The sequence below is a fragment of the Hyaena hyaena genome, unplaced genomic scaffold, assembly GCF_003009895.1.
Source record: "Hyaena hyaena isolate Hyena2069 unplaced genomic scaffold, ASM300989v1 scaffold_236, whole genome shotgun sequence".
NCBI lineage: Eukaryota > Metazoa > Chordata > Mammalia > Carnivora > Hyaenidae > Hyaena > Hyaena hyaena.
The window spans coordinates 390,755-411,291 of record NW_024080868.1 but is presented as its reverse complement, the minus strand read 5'-3'; the positions used below and the strand labels follow the sequence as shown (position 1 = coordinate 411,291).

Here is a 20,537-nt window from a genome sequence, read left to right as displayed (position 1 = left end):
TAGCTGTTGTCCATTTGACATCTATGAGACACCACCCAGCCTCTGTTTTCAGTAGGTATGAAAAACTGCTCAAGAAAATTCAACTAGAATTTTAAACATTTTTCATTTTAAATAGATAAGCTTTTCAAGACCAAAAAATCAATTTTTAAGAAAGCGTTCTTTTTCAAAAAGCCTCTTCTGTGACATTTGCCAAGTCACCTAATCACCTAAGAAGAGTTGAAAAATATACATGGAGTTCGACAACAGATAGGTTGAATTACATGAAACCTCTGATACGTAAGCGTGTTTACACTATACCGCAGTCATTTCATGTGGTTCAGCAGAATAAGCAGTCACTTACTTTCATTTTAACTTGTAATCTGTATTCTTTTAGAGAATCTCTTCTGTGTTATGAAATATTATCATTTATTACAATGAATGTACTAGATTTCTAAGAAATGGAACTAATTAAAAACCAAATTTAACAAAACTATAACGTGATCGATGAAGTCTCTGTTGTACACTATTCTTTTCAAACTAAACCAAATGTTGTTTTATGTTTGTTCTGCTATCTCAGTCAAGGAGCCAAAGCTAAGACTGAAGAAAAAGACCCCAAGAAGCTAAAAAAGCAGGAAAAAGAAGAGAAAGACTTCAGGAGAAAGTTTAAAGTATGTCATATTTAAATATCAGACGAAGCACAAAATGCTAATTTTTAAGTACCACAATGCACTTATTAAAAGTGTAATTACCGGGGCACCTGGGTGGCTCAGTCAGCCAGGCATCTGACTCTTGATTTTGGCTCAGGTCATGATCTCATGGTTCGTGGGCTCATGATTTCATGGAGCCTGCTTGGGATTGTCTCTCTCCCTCTCTCTCTGTCGCTCCCCCATTCATGCAAGCTCACACACTTGCGCTCTCTCTCAAAATAAACAAACTTAAAACAATATTAAAGTGTAATTATCAATATCATTATTTATCCTAACTCTTTTATTTACTACAAAATTTACATTTTAATTTATTTTATAACAAATTAAGTGAACTCTCATACATGTGTGATATATATGCTGCAATAATCATTTACATTTAGTTGTTCTTTGAACTTTAGTAAGAGGATAATCTAAAAATAGAATAGATAAAAAGATACAATGTATATATAATGGAATATTAATTATGAAAACGAAGGAAATCCTGTCACTGTGATAACATGGATGGCCCCCAAGGGCCCACTTACACTAAGTCAGACAGAAGACAATACTCTATAATATCATTTATATGTGGAATCTTAAAAGGCCAAACTCACAAAAACAAAGTAAAGTGATAATTACCAGAGCCTGGGGTGGAGGAATGGAGAAGATGTTGGTCAAAAGGTACAAAGTTTCAGTTATAAGATGAATGAGCTTTAGGGGTCTGAGGTTCCGTGTGGTGATTAGAGTTAGCAATACTGTATCATATACTTGAAAGTTGTGAAGAGAGTAAATCTTAAATGTTCTCTCCACAAAAAAAGTGGTAATTATGTGAAGGGAGGAGATGTTAGGTAAAGCTACAGTGCTAATCATTCTGCAACATATGAGTGCATCAAATCAGTACATGTACACTTAAAATTTTTTTAATTTTAAAAATAGTGATTGTATTACTTTGGTGAGATTATAACTGGCTTTTCTTTCAAAAATTTTCCTTTAATGCTTTTACATTATTATTTTGTTTGTTTGGCAGACTTTTTCTGAGAGAGAGAGAGAAAGAGAGGGTGCAAGCGCTCGAGGAGCAGAAGGAGAGAGAAAGAAGCAGGGCTCACCTGAGGCTGGGCGCATGCTCACCCAAAGTGGGGTTCTAGCTCACCTGAAGCACAAGTCAAACTCACGAACCGTGAGATCATAACCTGAGCCAAAGTCAGATGTTTAAACTGAGCCACTCAGACACCCTAACAAAGACTTCCTTAATAGATCTGTTGGTAAATGGATTACTTTAAGCTTACACAGCAATCAATAATATAAATGTTTTTATTTTTCCAGTATGATGGTGAAATTAGAGTTTTATATTCGACCAAAGTTGCACCCTCATTATCCTCTAAAAGGTGGGGGACCAGAGATCTCCAGGTGAAGCCCGGTGAATCTCTTGAAGTTATTCAAAGCACTGATGATACGAAAGTTCTCTGCAGGAATGAAGAAGGAAAATGTAAGTCACTGCCTACTCTGTTGATATGGCATTCCAGGATTCAATAATCAGACACGTTTTTCTGATCACCCTGTTTCATTAACTTTGTTTTTTCTGTGCTTTATGAATTGTGGGAAACATTAAGAAACTAGCAATTTGCAGTGCGGAAGTCAATGTATCTTATTTTGGTCCTTTATCGTTTCTCACCTGCTATATTTGGCACTGTGGTGCGAAAGTTATGCCAAATTAGTACTTCCCACAATGCACCAGCATCAGAAAACCCTTTGTGTATTAAAATCACAGTTGCCTGGCCCCACCCTTGACCTGCTGAGTCATGAGCTCTGAGGGGTGGCAGATGTAACTTTTTTTTTAGCTTATTCTTAGTATTCCTAAGTGAGAACCACTGTGCTAAAGCAGTGAGTGGCGCTTGCTGTGGTCTGGCTTTGAAATGGTACAGCACATCACAGGCAGAATTCCCAGTTTTCCTGCCTTGCAAATTTACTCATTTTCATTTCCTATTTGGACGCACTTAATACGGCATACTCTTCTGAAGGGATACAAGAGCATCCCTGTCTTCTTTGACTTTATCAGCTATGAAAACTGACAGATCGCAATGTTTTTGTCAAACTTGAAAAGGAAGCTTATTTCACTTAAAGTCCAGGGAAGAGTCATTCAAACTTCTGCGCCCTGCATTTAAAATTGAATAGTCAGCGTGGCTGCCCCATATCAGCTTGGTTAGTCTGTGTGGAAAACACAAACTCTGAGTCGAATTTTAATGACAGGAAGGTGACTCAGGGACAGGAACTGAAATGGGAGTTTTAAGAATAAAACCAGTGACTCAAGGTTGGGGAAATGGATCTAAAGTTATCATGGAGGAGGTGTGGTTGGCTTTTAAAAGGAGAAAATGGAATGTGGGTACAAAGGACAAAAGGCATGAGTAGTGTAGTATTAACACTCAAAGGTCACTGGAGATAATGTGTAGACAGTGCTCCAGGAGACAAAACTGACGTTCAGACTAGCATTTGTGAGGATGCACCCCAAGGAATAGCTATAAATGCAGAAAAAAACTATGCATTCAAAGGTCAGAAAAAATATTTAAAAGTTTAAACATGTAAAAAGTATGAAATGTTATGATTAATGTATCAGCCTGAATATTCACATGATGACTATGATAATAGCGTGCAGAAATTCTCATGACACCATAATAAGAGAAGTAAGACGCCTGCTTAATGTGGGATAGGATTTATACCCATATTAAAAATTATGTAAATAAAAGAAATTAACTAAACTACCAATAGTGCCTGGTTGAGGATAAACCTAAGTGAGCCTGCTTTCTTTTTTCTGCTTTTTCACAAGAGAAAATTGTCCTAGTACTTGTCATGTGGCCCTTTCCCCAGGGCACAAGCTTCAGACCAATCTTGCCTGCAGGGCTGTCCTGAGATTCTTATCTTTCGCAACAAATCCCATCTAAAGCAATGCTCTTCAATTTCAAAGTACATACACATCGCATGGGAATCTTGTCAAAAATGCAGATTCTGATTCAGTAGGTCTGAGATGAGGTGTAACACTCTGCATTTTACCAGATAATTAATGCTGTTGGTTCATGGAACAAACTCTTGAGTTACAAAGGTGTAAATGACCTCATCAACAAGAGATGTGCAAGATACAGCACCAGAAACAGAAATTTGGAGGAGACTCTTAACTTCCTAAAAGCCAGTGGACCTTAAGAATGAAGAAAATAGGGGCACCTGAGTGGCTCAGTCGGTTAAGCACTCAACTTTGGCTCAGTCATGATCTCATGGTCCATGAGTTCAAGCCCCACATCAGGCTCTGTGCTGACAGCTCAGAGCCTGGAGCCTGCTTCAGATTCCGTGTCTCTTTCTCCCTGCACCTCTCTTGCTGTTCTCTCTCTCTCTCTCTCTCTCTCAAAAATAAATAAACATTAAAAGATTTTTTTAAAAAAGAATGAAGAGTGGCACCTGGGTAGCTCAGTCGGTTGAGCATCTGACTTCAGCTCAGGTCATCATCTCACGGTTCGTGGGTTCAAGCCCCACATTGGGCTCTGTGCTGACAGCTCAGAACCTGGAGCCTCCTTCTCATTCTGTGTCTCCCACTCTCTCTGACCCTCCCCTGCTTGCTCTCTCTCTCAGAAATAAATAAAAACATTTAAAAAAATTAAAAAAATAAAAAAAGAATGAAGAGAATAGTAACTACTTGGGTGATTTTGTGATCTGCTATCACTTCCTATTTGGATATCATTAATTCTAAATACAGCTATGAATACTGGAGAGCTCCTATCCTCTTAGAATTTATCATCTGTTAAAAATGAGAAGTGGAAAGATTACATAAAATGCTGGTAGACAACAGTCAAGGGTTCCAAGTACCTTTCATCATTTTTTTCTGGTGCGATACCAATGCACTTTACAATCCCTAAGCTCACTGAAAACTAATTCAAGCCTTAAGTGGTTTGGAGCCCAACTCAAACAGAATGGAAACTGGACAATCATACCAGTAGCTCTTATGTACCTGTTGCTTTTTGTTTAAAGACTTTCTGTGGCTAGGCTTTGTCTTAGCTTGGCTTCCCCATGTAGGAGGTGATTCTGGGCAACACTCATGGCCAAGTGGAAAAGTGGACAGGAAAGGAAAGGCAGTCAACAAAGCCTTGTTATGGAAAGGGTTGCCTCTTGAATAATCAGAACTAATTCCAGTTGGGAACTCAGAGTGGCAGTTTCATCCCATCCAGTGGAAAATAAATTGGGGTGCTTATACATCAACTTCTGTCCCTGTGGAGCTGAAGCCTACTCCTGGGAAGTAGTGAGCCATTCAGAATAATGAGCAAGTGGACAAAGAGCTTTGGAAGCCAGAGAAAACAGATCTGTTTAAAAACAATGCAAGTGTTGTCAGTTGAAAGTTGAGTGAACCAAAAGTCACTGGGTGGTGAGGGTGAAGGTCTATGGGAAAGGCCACCTGGAGCATCTGTTATTGCCTTTCATGTTAAGCATTATTTCAGAATTTAATTATCATATCTGCTTAATTTCATGTTTATTTTGCCAAATATCATGCTTTTCTTAGTTTTTCTAAACCTCCTGCTATTCATTCCTTGAACCGGATCCTTGACATTCTTAATTTCCTTACTTTCTGATCCATGCTTCATATATGTCTATAGGATTTGGGATAACTGTGTGTACTGAGCCCTTTTTCATCTAGATTATTGCAATAGCCTTTCAAATGATATGTCTACCTTACTGTTACCCTCATCCAATCCACCTGCCACACTGTAGCTCATATTATTATTTTTAAAAACACAAAGTCTTTAGGCTAATATATAAAGCCTTTTTGATTTATCTTCAGCCTCATCAACTATTTTCCATCTCCAACTGACATTATCACTTCCTTGTCACTCCCTGAATAAATTATGATATTTTATCCTTCCATGCTATTTCATTCTACTTCAAATGCCCATAACTGTCTATTTTTTTTAAGTTTATCTATTTTGAGAGAGAGAGAGAGAGAGAGAGAGAGAGCATGCAAGTGGGATAGGGGCAGAGTGAAAGGGAGAGAGAATATCCCAAGCAGGCTCCACGCTGAGCCTAGAGCCAGACATGGGGCTTGATCTCCCATAACGCAAGATCATGATCTGAGCTATAACCAAGAGTGAGATATTTAACTGACTGAACCACCCAGGTGCCCCCCCCCCCCACAACTTGTCTATTAAAAACAATCCATTTGTCATCTAAAATTGGGAGCACATCCACGCCTTGTCCCCCAGTCACCCGTCACAATTGACTTCTCCTCTGCCCCACCATGCTACGGCTTTTGTCCCTGTAATTGTCCTTACTGTTTTTCAATCTATTATTATTAGCCTCTGAGCTTAAGAGTAACTTCTCTGAAATGTTCTCAACATTGTATTACCAACACATGCTGTGGTGCCTGGCACCTTGCTCAGGTCTGGCTTCCTAAACTGAATGTAACAATTTGGAGATTGCAGTTGGAAAACCAGATGAAAGTCTGATATATAGGCATGCACAGGAAGAAGTCTCTGAAATAGTTTAACTTGTTAGAAGACAGAGTTCTCCATCTTAGCTTTAGTGATGTGGTTTGCTTGTTATGTACCATTTAGGAGACTTTAAATCTTTCAGTTCCTTGTTTCTACATCTGACTGCCATAAAGGCATTTGCAATCCAACACCATGGTAACCCTAACATTTTCTTTACTTTCCATTCTTTAATCCATCAGAGAAAAGAAAGCATAGTTTACTTCACTTAATTTGTAATGGTAAAAATTAGAGGTGAAAGCACTAACAATAATCTCTTCCCATTGTGGAGTGGAGGGAGTACCAGCCACTTTTACAAGCATTATCACATTTGATCAATTCACCCACTGACTTGTGGAAATACATATTACAGAGGCGTTGAGATCTTAAGTATGTATTTCTGGCACATTCCCAAAGGTTTAGAATTTCTTGCTAATATTTGCACATATTCCACAACTCAGTGTCTCATAAGCTCTGGGTTTTTCCACCTCCCGTCGCTAGAGAAAAAAATTCTATAAAAAGGGTAGAAGTAGACATGAACTGAATTATTTGTGGTTAAAATGTTCTCCATTTCCTTTGGACACCAGAGAAAGGGGAATTTCAAAGAGAGTTTGGATTCTCTCAAATTCAATTGATGATTTCTTTCCTTGAGTTCTTTTGTTTTCAATTTTAATGTAGAACATGCTCACTGAAGAAATTTTTTTTTAATTCAGAAATTTTAAAAGTCTCCTGGTTTGAAGCCCTAGAAATAAATAAAGAGAAAGAAAAGAGGGAGAGAGAACATTTCTATAATACAAGGCTAATAATTTATATTTAGTCTTATACACAATGTTTTATTTTTTCTGTCTGTTATATTATGACCATGTTCCCTTGAAGTCAGACATTGTTCCATTTGCCTGTGAAAATCTATGCAATGTGATTTTATTGTTTATAAACTGCATGAAGCCAAGTTGAGTAAATTTAACCTTATATCTGGACTTGCTCAGAACAAATGAAATAATAAAAAAATTACTTTTTAAACTTATTACTAAGTAAAAAAATTGGAAACATTAGAATGAAGGTATTTTCTACTTTTCCAAAGATGATTTTGTATTTCTTTCATAATTTTATTCACAGCACCCTTCTTCAAATTTCTTTTTTTTTTTTTTAATATTTTTATTTATTTCTAAGAGAGAGAGAGAGAGACAGCATGAGCAGGGGAGGGTCAGAGAGAGAGGGAGACACAGACTCGGAAACAGGATCCAGGCTCCGAGCTGGCAGTCAGCACAGAGCCCGACGCGGGGCTCGAACCCACCAACCGCGAGATCATGACCTAAGTGAAAGTCGGACGCTTAACCGACTAAGCCACCCAGGCGCCCCTCACAGCACCCTTCTTCAAAGTGAGTCAGTGCTGAGAACTGGCACACGTAGGGCGTGGGTATTACTTTCTCCATTAGCTCTAACCCACCACATATTTCAGAACACTTCTTTCAAGCCACTGTTCTGCCGTATGAATGTGAAGTTTCCAAATAATAATTTCATATTACGTGTGAGAATCCTTGGTATGCCAGCACGCACAGGAAACATGGTGGCCATTCTACATGGTACAGAGACACGATGACTTTTTTGCTTATTTCCTATGTATATTTCATTAATTTTCTTATGATGGGTGTACATGGAACATTTAAGCAAAGAGATCATTTTTCTACTGCCAAAAATTTATTTCTAGGGACTATAATGGAGAGATTATATAAAGTATAAAAATTCAGGGTAAGTCACTTGTTTTGACGCTGTCATGAATCATGCTTTCAAGAGAATGAAGTTTTAGAATTTTAAAGGTACTAGACATCAAAACCTGTGCTGTATTAATAGTCATTAACCCTGTAAAGATGCTATATAATAGTAATTTTAGAGCTAATGAGCCCCAAATTATCATATCATTTCAGAAAGCTAGAAGAGAGCAGTACAATATATCCCACACTGCATCTTCTTGATACATGTTTCTTAGATAATATTCACAATCATTCATATTTATATATCTTACATACACAAGCAACAGCAACATCAGAGCATTCAACAAAAGAGAAAGCCGTTCCTTAGAGCTCTCAGACAGGCAAGATACAGTAGGAAATGTAACGGAGGTTTTAGAATCTAAAAGAATTATTATTTTATAATTCATTTTGTGAAGACAGGCTATTAAGTCGTAAATCATGAGTTGTTAACTTTGGTCATGTAAAGGACTGTTTAATGCTTACTTTTAAATTTTAGCATAAATGAATTTTTGAAAGTATATTACCTAAAAGCACAAGAAAATAGAAATCTTTAATTTCTAAAAATGGTGATTATATTCTCTTTGTTTTGTTCTTTATTTCCTTTAATCTTATAAAGATTAAATAAAGATTTAAATAAAAAAGATTTTTAAAAAAACAAATACATTCAATGCTGGAGTCAGTCCAACTTCTGGCAGCAGTTTATAATCTCTTATACATTTTCCTAATTTTGTATCTTCTAATTTTAGTTCAGAGACTTTGCAAAGCCTGAACAGCTCAGAATGAGATTACCTCCACTGTTAAAAGCTTCAGCCCATACATGTCATTATTTTTAAATTATTAATTTAAACATGAATATGTCATGAGAACACTTATTGTATTCTTTTACTTCCCAATTTTTAAATTTCTTTATGTTTACTTACTTATTTTGAGAGAGAGAGAGACAGTGTGAGCAGGGGAGGGGCAGAGAGAGAGGGAGAAAGAATCCCAAGCAGGCTCTGCGCTGTCAGCACAAAGCCCGATGAGGTGTTCAAAGTCATGAAACTATGAGATCATGACCTGAGCCAAAACAAAGAGTTGGACGCTTAACCAACCGAGCCACCCAGGCACTCCTATTTCCCAGTTTATTCTAAGAAAAAAATATCAAAACAAAAGCAGAACCACCAATTTTAACTATTGAGGGAGAATAAGTTTGTGACCATTACTGTCTATAGCCAACTATTCACATTTTGTTTCAGCCCCAAACATGAGTACAAGGTAAAGACAGATTTCAAGTATTGGGACCCTGACATACAATCCACAATTTCTTCTAAAACCTTGTTATCTGTAGGGATTTTCTATTTTGAGAGAAGCACACATCAAACTGAATCTGTTAGAGACAAGGTTATCCCCCTTTAAAAAGTATGTTAAATTGTGATATATACCTTAATTTTTTTAGAAGTCTGTTAACATGAAATTGATAAAAGAACTGGGATATCAAAGGCAACCAAGGATATTAATTTTAGATGTTCTTACATTAATAATTTTTGCTACTTTGCTTTAACTGAAATATAAAAAGGAAGGTATAACAAGGTCTAATTTTTCATACTCTGAGTAAAATATTACATTATTGCTCTTTTATCATTTTGACACATGCTACATTGTTTCCATACTACAGGAATTCTAAGAGAACTTTGATTCTTCCTTTTCCAAATAGCATTCTAATAAAGTTTTCATTAAAAAGTGGTGAATTTCTTGGGGTGCCTAGGTGGCTCAGTGGGTTGAACATCCGACTTCAGCTCAGGTCATGATATCATAGTTCATGGGTTCGAACCCCATGTTGGGCTCTGTGCTGACAGCTCAGAGCCTCTTTTGGATTCTCTATCCTCCTCTCTCTCTGCCCCTCCCCAACTCGTGCTCACTCTCTCTCTCTCTCTCTCAAAAGTAAATAAGCATTAAAAATATTTCCTAAAAAAGCGGTGAATTTCTTGATAAAATATTTTGCTGGAGTTCTTTTTACCCTGGAATATTTCAAGGAAAAGTTCATTTTCTTAAGGTTTAATCTAGAGTTTCACTTGTGTGATCCCTGCTTTTTTTAAAAAAAAAAAAGGTTTTTGCATGTTAAGTCAATGGCAATATGACATCAGTGTGTTTAAGTAAGTTCATTATCATTTGTATTAATCTTTGTCTATGAGCTTCCTGGTTTATAATTTTTTACACAGTTACTCTAATAAAACTTAGATCTAAAGTGGACCGAGCCCAATAGACTGATTCAGTGACAGAATTTAGAAGCTATATTGATGAGGCAGTAAATGGTACTAATCTCAAGCATACAGTAATGTTTAGATGCTAACCCAAAGCTACTAGTTCCAAAGGTTAGTAATACTAATTAAATGTCAGCAGACATTTTTTCAGGAAAAATAATTTGTATTTTTTCTTAGGATTAATTTACACAATAGGAGCAAAGATAATGTGCTCAAAAAAAATCTTTGCTTTCCTACATAAAATGGGTCTATTTTCTATTTAACAGGGAATCACTAGATTGCCTGGTATGTGATCTTCAAATAATGATTTGTTTCAAAAACAAAATTAAATTTAAAAAAAGGAGGGAGTGCACCTGGGTGGTTCAGTTGGTTGACCGTCTGACTCTTGATTTCAGCTCAGGTCATGATCTCAGAGTCATGGGATCAAGCCTTGTGTGAGGCTCTGCACTGGGTGTAGAACTTCCTTAAGAGTCTCTCTCTCTCTCCATCTCTCTCTCTCGCTTTCTACCACTCTGGTTTGCTCTCTGACACTCCATAAAAATTAAATTAAATTTAATTAAAAAATAATTATTTGATTCACAAAAATGGAAAATGCATATGTTGACACTGTCAAATGGCAAAAGCAATGGTGGAGTATCTTCCACGCTGAACATGAAAACCATTAAATACCCCCCTCCCCAAGTAATCACCAGGTTGCTGATCTGAAAGGGGAGTTGGACACGATTTTGACTCTGTTCAATATAATAACATTTATAAGTTGAAGTTCTGATTGGTGGTATTTGAAATACCTATTTATAAACTACTTTTGTTTTTAGAGGAACTACATATTCTTCACAAGACTGGGCCACATGGCTAACGGCTTGGAGAAATATAGTAAAATTTGGAAGAGGCTTATGCGTCAACCTGCAGTAGCTTTTTTTTAATTTTTTTTTTTTTTACTGTTTATGTATTTCTGAGAGAGAGACAGAGTGCAAGTAGGAGAGGGGCAGAGACAGAGAGAGACACAGAATCTGAAGCAGGCTCCAGGCTCTGAGCCGTCAGCACAGAGTCTGATGCGAGGCTCGAACTCACGAACTGTGAGATCATGACCTGGGCTGAAGTCGGACCCTTAACCAACTAAGCCACCCAGGCGCCCCAACCTGCAGTAGCTTTAAGATCATTTGTTTCTCTTTAAGGGGAAAGATTATAAATGGAGGAAAAGAGAGTTGTAGGAAAGAAAGAGAAAAGTTAGAAAAAGAGAAGAAAGGAAGGAGAGAAAAGTGGACACATATAAGAAAAATAGGCCATATTTGGAGATAGATATAATTATTCAGTATATCACATTACACCATAACATATTAATTATTCAATTCTGTGTCACTTTCTTAAAAGAAGCAGTAAAGATTTTTCAATTCTGTACTCTTAATAAAATTTATTTTCTTTTTTTCATAGATGGTTATGTTCTTCGGAGTTACTTGGTGGATAAGTAAGCTCATCTCCTTCTACTACTATACTTATAAAAATAATGTTATGCTTTTCTTTAAGAAAGATTTCTAATATCATTTAAATAATATAACCTACTAAACTATCATAAATAGATTTTCAAATAATATGCTATACTAATGTCGGTATGGTAGTTCTCATAATAAAGTTAAGGTTTTCATAAAGTGTCACTCTTTTAAGTAGACAAGAACCCTTCTCATTCCTGAGTATACAGGTCACATTCATAGGAGACAGACATGGCAAACATCGGAGACAGGTCAAAACCACTAACATTTTCATAAATATTTTGCCTTTCACTAATTGATTAATGCAGTTGGTTGAATTGAATTAATCAGGGACTAATTAGTGTCTACACAATAGGTGCTAATGTCATCTGTTAGTAATTTGGTCCCCAACTGAGGGCTTTTCTTTACTCACACTAGGCATTGTAGAGTATTAAGTTGCTTTTTGGAAGCATGTCAGAAAAAAAGATAGTCATCAATGATTCTTCTATTATGAATAAGACATTGTCACAGTCTGTTACCAGTATGCTGTTAGAGTCCCACCCTCAAATGTTATAAGACACTGTTCCAAGTATATCAGTGAAAGAAATGACCTCCATTATCAGGTCATATGCCAATATAAAAATTTAAAGAATTCTGCATAATAATAACATCGAGGAAGATTCACAAAGTATATCCATAAACAATGGACACCAATCAGAAAGAGACAAACCAATGTCAAATGCTTTGTCGGCAAACTAGTAAACAATCAAAAGAAAGGCAATGATAATACTTTTATTTTTCTCAGAACCTTAATCACGATGGTAGGCAAGGGACTTTTCTGTTTTATGAAAGATACAAGTTTCAAGGAAAGAATGTGTGGCAAATAATAGGACCACATCTTCATCAGTGATTATTACAAGATGAGTAAGAGAAAATTTAGAAAGTTACTCTAAGTAATTATTGGTTCACCAGCTATTGGTTCACTTCTACTGAAGTGAATGAATACTTAATTGGTTCACTGAATGAATGATAGGAAAATCTGTCCTCTTTACATTTATATCAGATTTCCATCAACTAAACCCTCCCTCAATCTCAGAGGATCCAAAGAGAAGACATAGTTGCCAGCAACTTGGGGGGCCCGCTGATGCTTCCATGATAAAAGCACAGAGGCAGTATGGGAACCCAAAGCGGGTCTGGTCTAAGGGACAGTCACCTTGTATTTCTGAACTTTGAAACTGTATCCTACATTTCAAGGCTATATTAGCATTTGTGATACTTTCTATTTTAATTACTTGTATATCATCATTTCCTCAATTAGATTCTAAGCTTCTTGAAATCAAAGCTCGTATCTCACTCATATTTATATCTCATAGTACATAGGAGGGACTCAGTAGATGTGTAGAATAGAATATTTCACAAAGATGCAGGACCAAGTAAAACCAAAATATGTAAAAGTAGCCAGAACTATTATTATGCATGCAGCCCATAACCATAAATATGTTGAGAATTATATGACATAAGAATCATCATACTAATCACATCTTTGCTACTCATTTTGTAACTAATATTTATATGTTTTATAATAATATTTACAAATTATAACTAGAAACATGCAAAAATGATGTACCTATTTCCTATGCCAAATGTATTCTATTTCATTCAACATTTGAAATTCAAGTAAAAGCACAAATCTGATATTAACAAATATAAAGAATCCATGGGCTGGCTCAGTTGAAGGAGCACGTGAGTCTTGATCTCAGGGTCATGAGTTCAAGTCCCACGTGGGGTGTAGAGATTACTTAAATAAATTAAAAAAAAAAGAATCCATTAGGTAGGGCCCGCAGTGGAGTATCATGCCACTGTTCCAGTTAAACAAGCTTAGTAAGCTTTTCTTACCCGTACAGCTGTGTGCTAGGCACACGGTTGGATCCAAAGATGCTAAAGCACGTTATATGTTCTTGAGACATGTTTCTATTATTCTGTATGTCTATGATACGGAATAAGTTGTGGGATTTTGGTTATTTTTAGAATAGAACAGAGGATTCAGCCCAGCCAATAATAGATGATACAGATGAATATGAAATTTCTTCCCGCTTATAAACACATAACATGTGACTTCTCACCCTTAAATACTTTATTATGTCATATAAAATCATATGATTAACTCTTTCATCTAAATATTCCTTAATGTTAAGAAGATACTTTCTTTAACATAAAAATTATTTTCTACATTTACAGTGATGGCGAGATCTATGATGATATTGCTGATGGTAAGTCTCACATGACATCCACCACAGACAACAGTAACAGTGAATTTGTTCTTACAAATACTGAAAATAGCTTGCTGGATTAATTAGAGCTTTCCAATCTGATCAGAATTTGAATCACTTGAAAATGTTAGGAAAGGTAAATGCCCTGGGATAATTTTAAAAAATTACCTTTGCACATGACTAAAAATCAAACAAAAATCTTATTTATTTTCTTTGAAAACAGAGGTATGAAAATAATTGTTGAATTTTTCATTATACCATTAATCTTAATATGAATTACTTGCATACACAAAAATATGTATACTTGGCCAATTAGTAGGTACTTATTTCATAACCTGTAATACTTTTTAATATTCTCTTAGCATCACATATTTATATTTTAAGATCTAAAAATTAATCTCAATTGAAATGATATATAGAGTTAATCATGCAGTCTTTTAGTTTTCTTTTAAACTTATGATTCTTACTGATATTTAATATCTTCAATTTCAATTAGAATGACTACATTTAATGAAGTGCCAGATAAAATAAAATAATCCTGGGTCTAATTTTGATAAAGAGTAAATCTGTCCAGAAACTCTGTTAGGATTGCATACTGAGCAATGAAAGTTAAATACATATAGGGTCTTCCATTTAACTAGTTTTTCATAAAGTAAGCTACTTCTACATTTTTTAAATCCTAAATCAGAGGAGTGTGAATTGCCCACATTTCTAACCTTAGAACACTTAGAAGATATGTGTTCTATATTACTATATTGAAACTTGTACTTTTTTTTCAGGTTGCATCTATGACAATGACTAGGTCTCAGCTATGTTCGTTCTGCTGTGTTCATTTAACGCCAATATGAAGTCTGAGTTTCAGTTGACCTGTTATTGGATATCACAGAAAATGAACTCACAAAACAACTTATTTCCATTTGTTATAAACTTCTGATTATCTTTATGAAAGAAAGATACTTTTGAAACTTTGGACTTAGAAAATGGTCTTAACATCTTGGAAGACTGCATCAATAAGATACAAGAATTATTAAATATTCCATTTCTGCCTCAGCAACAATTATGAAGGCACTTCTCTTAGACCATCAGTAGGCAACCTCTCCTCCCCCCAAAAAAAAGAATTGAGAAGAAATAACTGTGTTCTCTAAAGAAATGAGGACAAAGAATAAAGAAATATAAGGAAGGAAAATTTAAAACATCCCACAAAAATGAAAAAAAAAACCCACTGTTTGAACCTCTAATTATGATTGTATCTTACATTCTTTATTCAAAGTATCTATCTTTAAGAAGGTGGAACTGTCTTCTCCCTTACTGGGGGGATAAATGTTTTCAAAAATTGTAGCAGTAAGTAGTAAAATTTTTGTATAAAGATTGTCCCTGATTGTTAATTGTGAATATATATGTTAATTATTTGATAAGAATGTATGAACTTAGTATGGACATTTAAGATTAAAACTGTAGAAGAGTCAAAAATAAGTTTTCTTTTTGCAGATTCATCTACTAACAGTTTAATTATGTGCTCTGTTTAAAGTACTGTTATAACTAGAGTAGATATAAATGAGGACTACCCTAAAATAATGAAGAATGGAAGAATGGACTTTGAAATTAATTAGGCTTTTATGGTACCTCTTTACTATGAAGACTCATTTGAAGGTTTTTGTTTTTCAATTACCTCTATGGAACTTTTATTTTTAACCACCTTACTGGAAAGTTGGCCTAGTGTTTGAACAAGAGTGTTCCCTACTCATACATACTCATTCCCAAAGCTTCTCCAAAACAAAACGTGAGGCACTTAGGTTCCACAGGCTAAGAACACTAAACACCATGATACAAGATGCAAAACCCTAACACCCAAGAAAATACCACATTAGGTAATTTTTTCACAAGTTACAAAATTTGCAAATCCTAATGCTGGCTCTACTACTAATGAATGGTGATGTGATATTGAGTAAATTATTTATCTCCCCTGCCCCATTTGCTCATCTGGAAATTAAAGGATTAGATTAAAGCAGTTTTTCCCAACTTTTTCAATACCAATTACCTCAAACTTTTATAATCCATCCCCCTGCCCCCAAGCTTGTGTTTCAGAAGCTTTTGTGTATCTTTAAAGCTCATTGATTAAATGAGGATTAATGCATTTTCCATATTGTAATATTGCAAAGGCCCATTGGAGGTTTCGAAGAGTGACCCTACTGAATTGAAATCATTTCAAATAATTGTAGCCTCAAGGGCACCTGGGCCGTTCAGTTGTTTAAGCATCTGACTCTTGATTTTGGCTCAGGTCATGCATGGGATCGAGTCCCACATCAAGCTCTGTGCTCACACTCTCTCTTTATCTCAAAATAATAAACACATAAACTTTAAAAGAAATAATTGTAACCTCAGCCTTCATATGGGTAAAGTGGTATGTCCATTTGGTGGATTGAGACTTCAAAATAAATCATCAACCTTTATTACTCGATTTATAGATTTTGGGAGTCTGAGGCCCCCACATTAGAAACAAGTAATGTCGAAGTCCCTCTCCAATTATGAAATACTTTGATGTCTACTTTTTAATGGAGTAAGCCAGTATATGCTCATATGATAAAATTATTTTAATGCTAAATTACATAGTTCAAAAGTGTTTTTGTTTTTGTTCAAACTGGTAGCAAATATACATAGTATACTGACACTATATTTCCAGTAATTTTTTCTGATTGGGAATAACATAAATTCAATACAATGTCAGTTTTTAAAATTCCGAATTAAATCAAGAGAATATTTGAGAGCTTTGGGTTCTACACCAAGAAACAGACACACATATGCCTACAAAACATTTATGTAATAGAAATAAACCTTAATATAAAAGATATTTGACATATTAATTTTAATATGCTAAATATTATTTCTGTTATAGTTTTATGTATGGAATTTCATCATGTGAGAAGAGCTACAAATAAAAATACCTTCCACAGATAACTTTGCCTCCTACTTTATCAAGAAATTAAGATCATCCGCCTTTCTCTCCCATATTTTGATCCCATTCCTGCAGGTCTTTCTCTCAGCACAATCTTCCCTTTTTGTTTTAACCTCAGAAGATGTTATCCCTCCTGTTCAAGACTAAACCTTCCACCGGTGCCCCCGATACTTTGATTCCTATTTTGAATGAAATTGAAATTACCAAGCACAATTCCCTTCAATTTCCAACAATGTTCAACCTTAACCCATATTCAGACACTATCCCAGGGAATACGATGTCATTCTTCAAAGCCACAACCTTTATCTAACTTCTTCCTCTTTTCTTTCTCTGGAGTTTTCTTCCTTCACAATTAATTCATTCTCGTTCACACACACACACACACACACACATACAAACTCTCCACCCATCTTTTTTCCTTTTCCTTCCTCCCTTCCTCTTCTTTAACTTCTCCCATTGTGCAGATTCCCTCCTCTAGGCTTACAAACATAATGAAGTCTTTCCCATTCAAAAAACAACAGAAAACCTTGCCTTGAATCTAAACATCTCTCAACCTACAGCCCATTTCTATCTTCCTTTTTTCATCTCATTGTCTTAAAATGGTAGGGTACATCTGACAACCAGAAGAATGTGCCTCAAAGACCCCCAACTATGGGGAGCTTAATTCACCATAGATCCTGCCTTCTACACTCTAAAACCCATCACCACACTTGTGCCAACACCAGGCTTCCCACAGACTGCTCCTAGCCAATGACTGAGCATGGCAGTCCTGTTCCTGAAAGCTACAGAAGACCTCCGGTAGTGGGGCTATGGTTTGAGGACTCCCCAACAGCCTTGCTAAAACTTCCTTATCCTGCATAATGCTCTGAGATGCTTCTTCCTAACATTCTTCCCTCCCCCCTCTTTAGGGTCAGACTGCATTGCTCTCCAATGGCTCCCCCAACCTTCCCTGGCCCTCTCTCCTATTTCCTCTCGCACATAGTTTTTTCCATTTTTCTGCAACATCAGCCATTCATGACGGGAAATAAATCAGATGAAGCACAGGCCACACTATAGCTCTCCAATTGCCAAAAATAAGGAGGCTTTTTGTGGGGATGAGTGATGGACAGACCTTATTTAGTGTCTAGGACAGCCAGATTCCATTTCTCTTAGAAGCACCGAACACCATTGAGAGGTCTAACAGGAATATAATCATAAAAAACTAATACTGCTTGCACACGAACTCCTTATCATCTGATATGTTGCAAATGCCATGGCCTGGAATAGAAATGTAAAGCCAAATTGTGGTGTGTCAGACCTGCCCAACTAAGAATAATATTCAATAGCTAATACAGGCTATTGGTGGCCAGGTTCTTATTAACGAAGAGCAAAGAAATACCTTCTATGACTACCTTCTCATCTCAGTAATTAGAAACAGATCTTAGAGATATTGTAATTTTGAGATATTGTAACATTTTTCAAAACCTTTAATTAAGTTAATGAAGAACTTTATTCAGACATGTGAACTGTCTCTTCCCTTTCAAATTCATGACCTTACACAAGTCATCAGGTGTGGAGGCTTGAGTCTTCATCACATCTCTAGAAGACATATTGAAAGTAAAACTTGTTAAGTTAGGGTGAAATTTAGGTTGTTGTTCTTTAGCTAACATGATATGCTTGTCAGAGCTTCACCCTATATGGTAGTAGCTGTGTTAAGAAAAGCACTGAAAAAAAAAAAAGAAAAGAAGAAAGAAAAGAAAAACACTGAAATGCTGTTGCCACCCACATGCCTCAGGGCACCAGAGGTTTGTTTTTGTTGTTATCTTTTGTTGTTGGTTTGTTTGTTTGGGTGGTTTTTGTTTGTTTGGTTGTGTTTTTTTTGGTTTCTTGTCTTTAATATGTATAGTTCTAAAAGAGTTTCACGATGGTGACCAACCTCTGAGATCTAAATAAATATACAGGACTAGAAAACCAAAACCACAAAGTATTAAAGATTTTTGTGCATTTGTCCAGAAGAGAAACAACAGAAAATTTTCTCCTATTACCGATGTAGCTGTAGAAACAGACATACTCAGAAGGTGTCTTGGGCTGGGTTTTCCAGAAGCAGAGCTTCAGACTAGCATTCTTGTGTGAGGGATTTGTTGAGGGGGCTCTGAATCTGTAAAAATGAGGAAGCAGGATCGCACAGGGGAAGGAGTTGCGTAAAGACGTGGATCTCGCTGCAGTCCAGGCTTAGTCTGATCCCAAAAGAACACGCTGGAGCAGAAATGGCTCGGCTGAGTCAGACACTCTGAGACAAGGGAGCAGGGCTTGCATCTTCCCATCAGCAGTCACTGGCAACCGCAGTCTTCCTCTTCAACCTCAAGCTCCTGTTACTGTGGGTAACACTGCCTCTTTGGGCTGAGACAAATTTTCTCCAATAAGGTGCAGCTGTGAGTTTCAGCAGTCAATTCTTACACAGCTGAGGGATGTGTGCACCCACCTACTGGTAAAAGTGACCAGGGATAGATGAGAAGTACATTTTCTGCAGAGGAGCGCCTGGTGGGGGGAGGGGGACAGCTAATTGGGTAAATGTCCAACTCTTGGTTTCAGCTTAAGTCACGGTCTCACAATTTATGAGTTCAAGCCCCATATGGGGCTCTGTGCCATGCCAGAGCCTGCTTGGGATTCTCTCTTGCTTTCTCTCTCTCCACCCCTTCCCCAACTTGTGTGCACTCATGCTCTCTCTCTCTCTCTCTCTCTCGCTCACTCGCTCTCTCTCTCTCATTCTCTCTCTCTCTCTCACACACACACAAAATAAACTTTTAAAAAAATTCTGCAGAAATAGTGGGCTCTCTCATCAAATACAAAAATGTATATATTATGGACAAAACACTGAAGCTGGCCTTTCTTACATCATTAAGGCGTTGTCTCAGCTTGTCAAGGTCCTGTGAGCACCTTGAATCATTTCAGTAGCAATGTCACCTAAGTCACCAGATTTTACATTGGGTAAGTATGCTGAGAGGCATTTGAAAGATGAATGTTCATTTTAAGTCTATTTATTATTACTCTATGTGTCTCACTCATTTATTCAAAAGGTAAAATCATTTGAGTCAATTCATTTTATGGGCTACATTGTCACTGTCATCCTCACCATCTATTAGCATTTATTGAATACTTACTACATGCTAGACACTATGCTAAGTGTTATGAGCCTTGTCTTATTTAAACCTTACGTCAACCTTACCAAATCAGGCTCAGAAGAAATGCAACTTAGATGTAATATATGCTTTGCTCAAGTTTCAAGATCTTATTATTGTGATATCCTGCTTTCCATGTGTATGATACACACTTCTTCCGATTCATGAATAATAATAATGACGAAAAGCATGGAAATTGTTTTCTTTTTCTTTTTAATGTTTATTTTTGAGAAAGACAGATTGAAAGAGAGAGAGAGAACAGGGGAGGGGCAGAGAGAGAGAGAGAGACATAGGATCCGAAGCAGGCTCCAGGTTCTGAGCTGTCAACACAGAGCTGGACTGGGACTTGAACTCACAAACCACGAGATCATGACCTAAGCTGAAGTCAGACACTTAACTGACTGAGCCACCCAGGCACCCCAAAAAAGCATGAAAATTCTTAGTGAGAATCAAAAAAGCCAGAAATTAGGAAAATAGTTGGTTCTTTTTAATCTTGATGCAGATGGCAAACAGAAATGTTAGTGTCGAATAAAGTA

At 36.4% G+C, this 20,537-nt stretch overlaps 1 protein-coding gene across 1 annotated transcript in view; it reads left to right on the top strand.

Moving 5' to 3' along the window:
• The window catches only part of FYB1 (FYN binding protein 1), a 155,083-nt gene extending 138,257 nt beyond the window's left edge, over nt 1–16,826 (top strand). Inside the window, exons 15-19 of the mRNA XM_039244290.1 lie at nt 557–647; nt 1,989–2,151; nt 11,586–11,619; nt 13,859–13,890; nt 14,670–16,826. Of these exons, the coding sequence (XP_039100221.1) occupies nt 557–647; nt 1,989–2,151; nt 11,586–11,619; nt 13,859–13,890; nt 14,670–14,692 (343 nt within the window). The 3' untranslated portion in view covers nt 14,693–16,826. The remainder of the gene's footprint in view (nt 1–556; nt 648–1,988; nt 2,152–11,585; nt 11,620–13,858; nt 13,891–14,669) is intronic.
• Nucleotides 16,827–20,537: the final 3,711 nt, after the last annotated feature.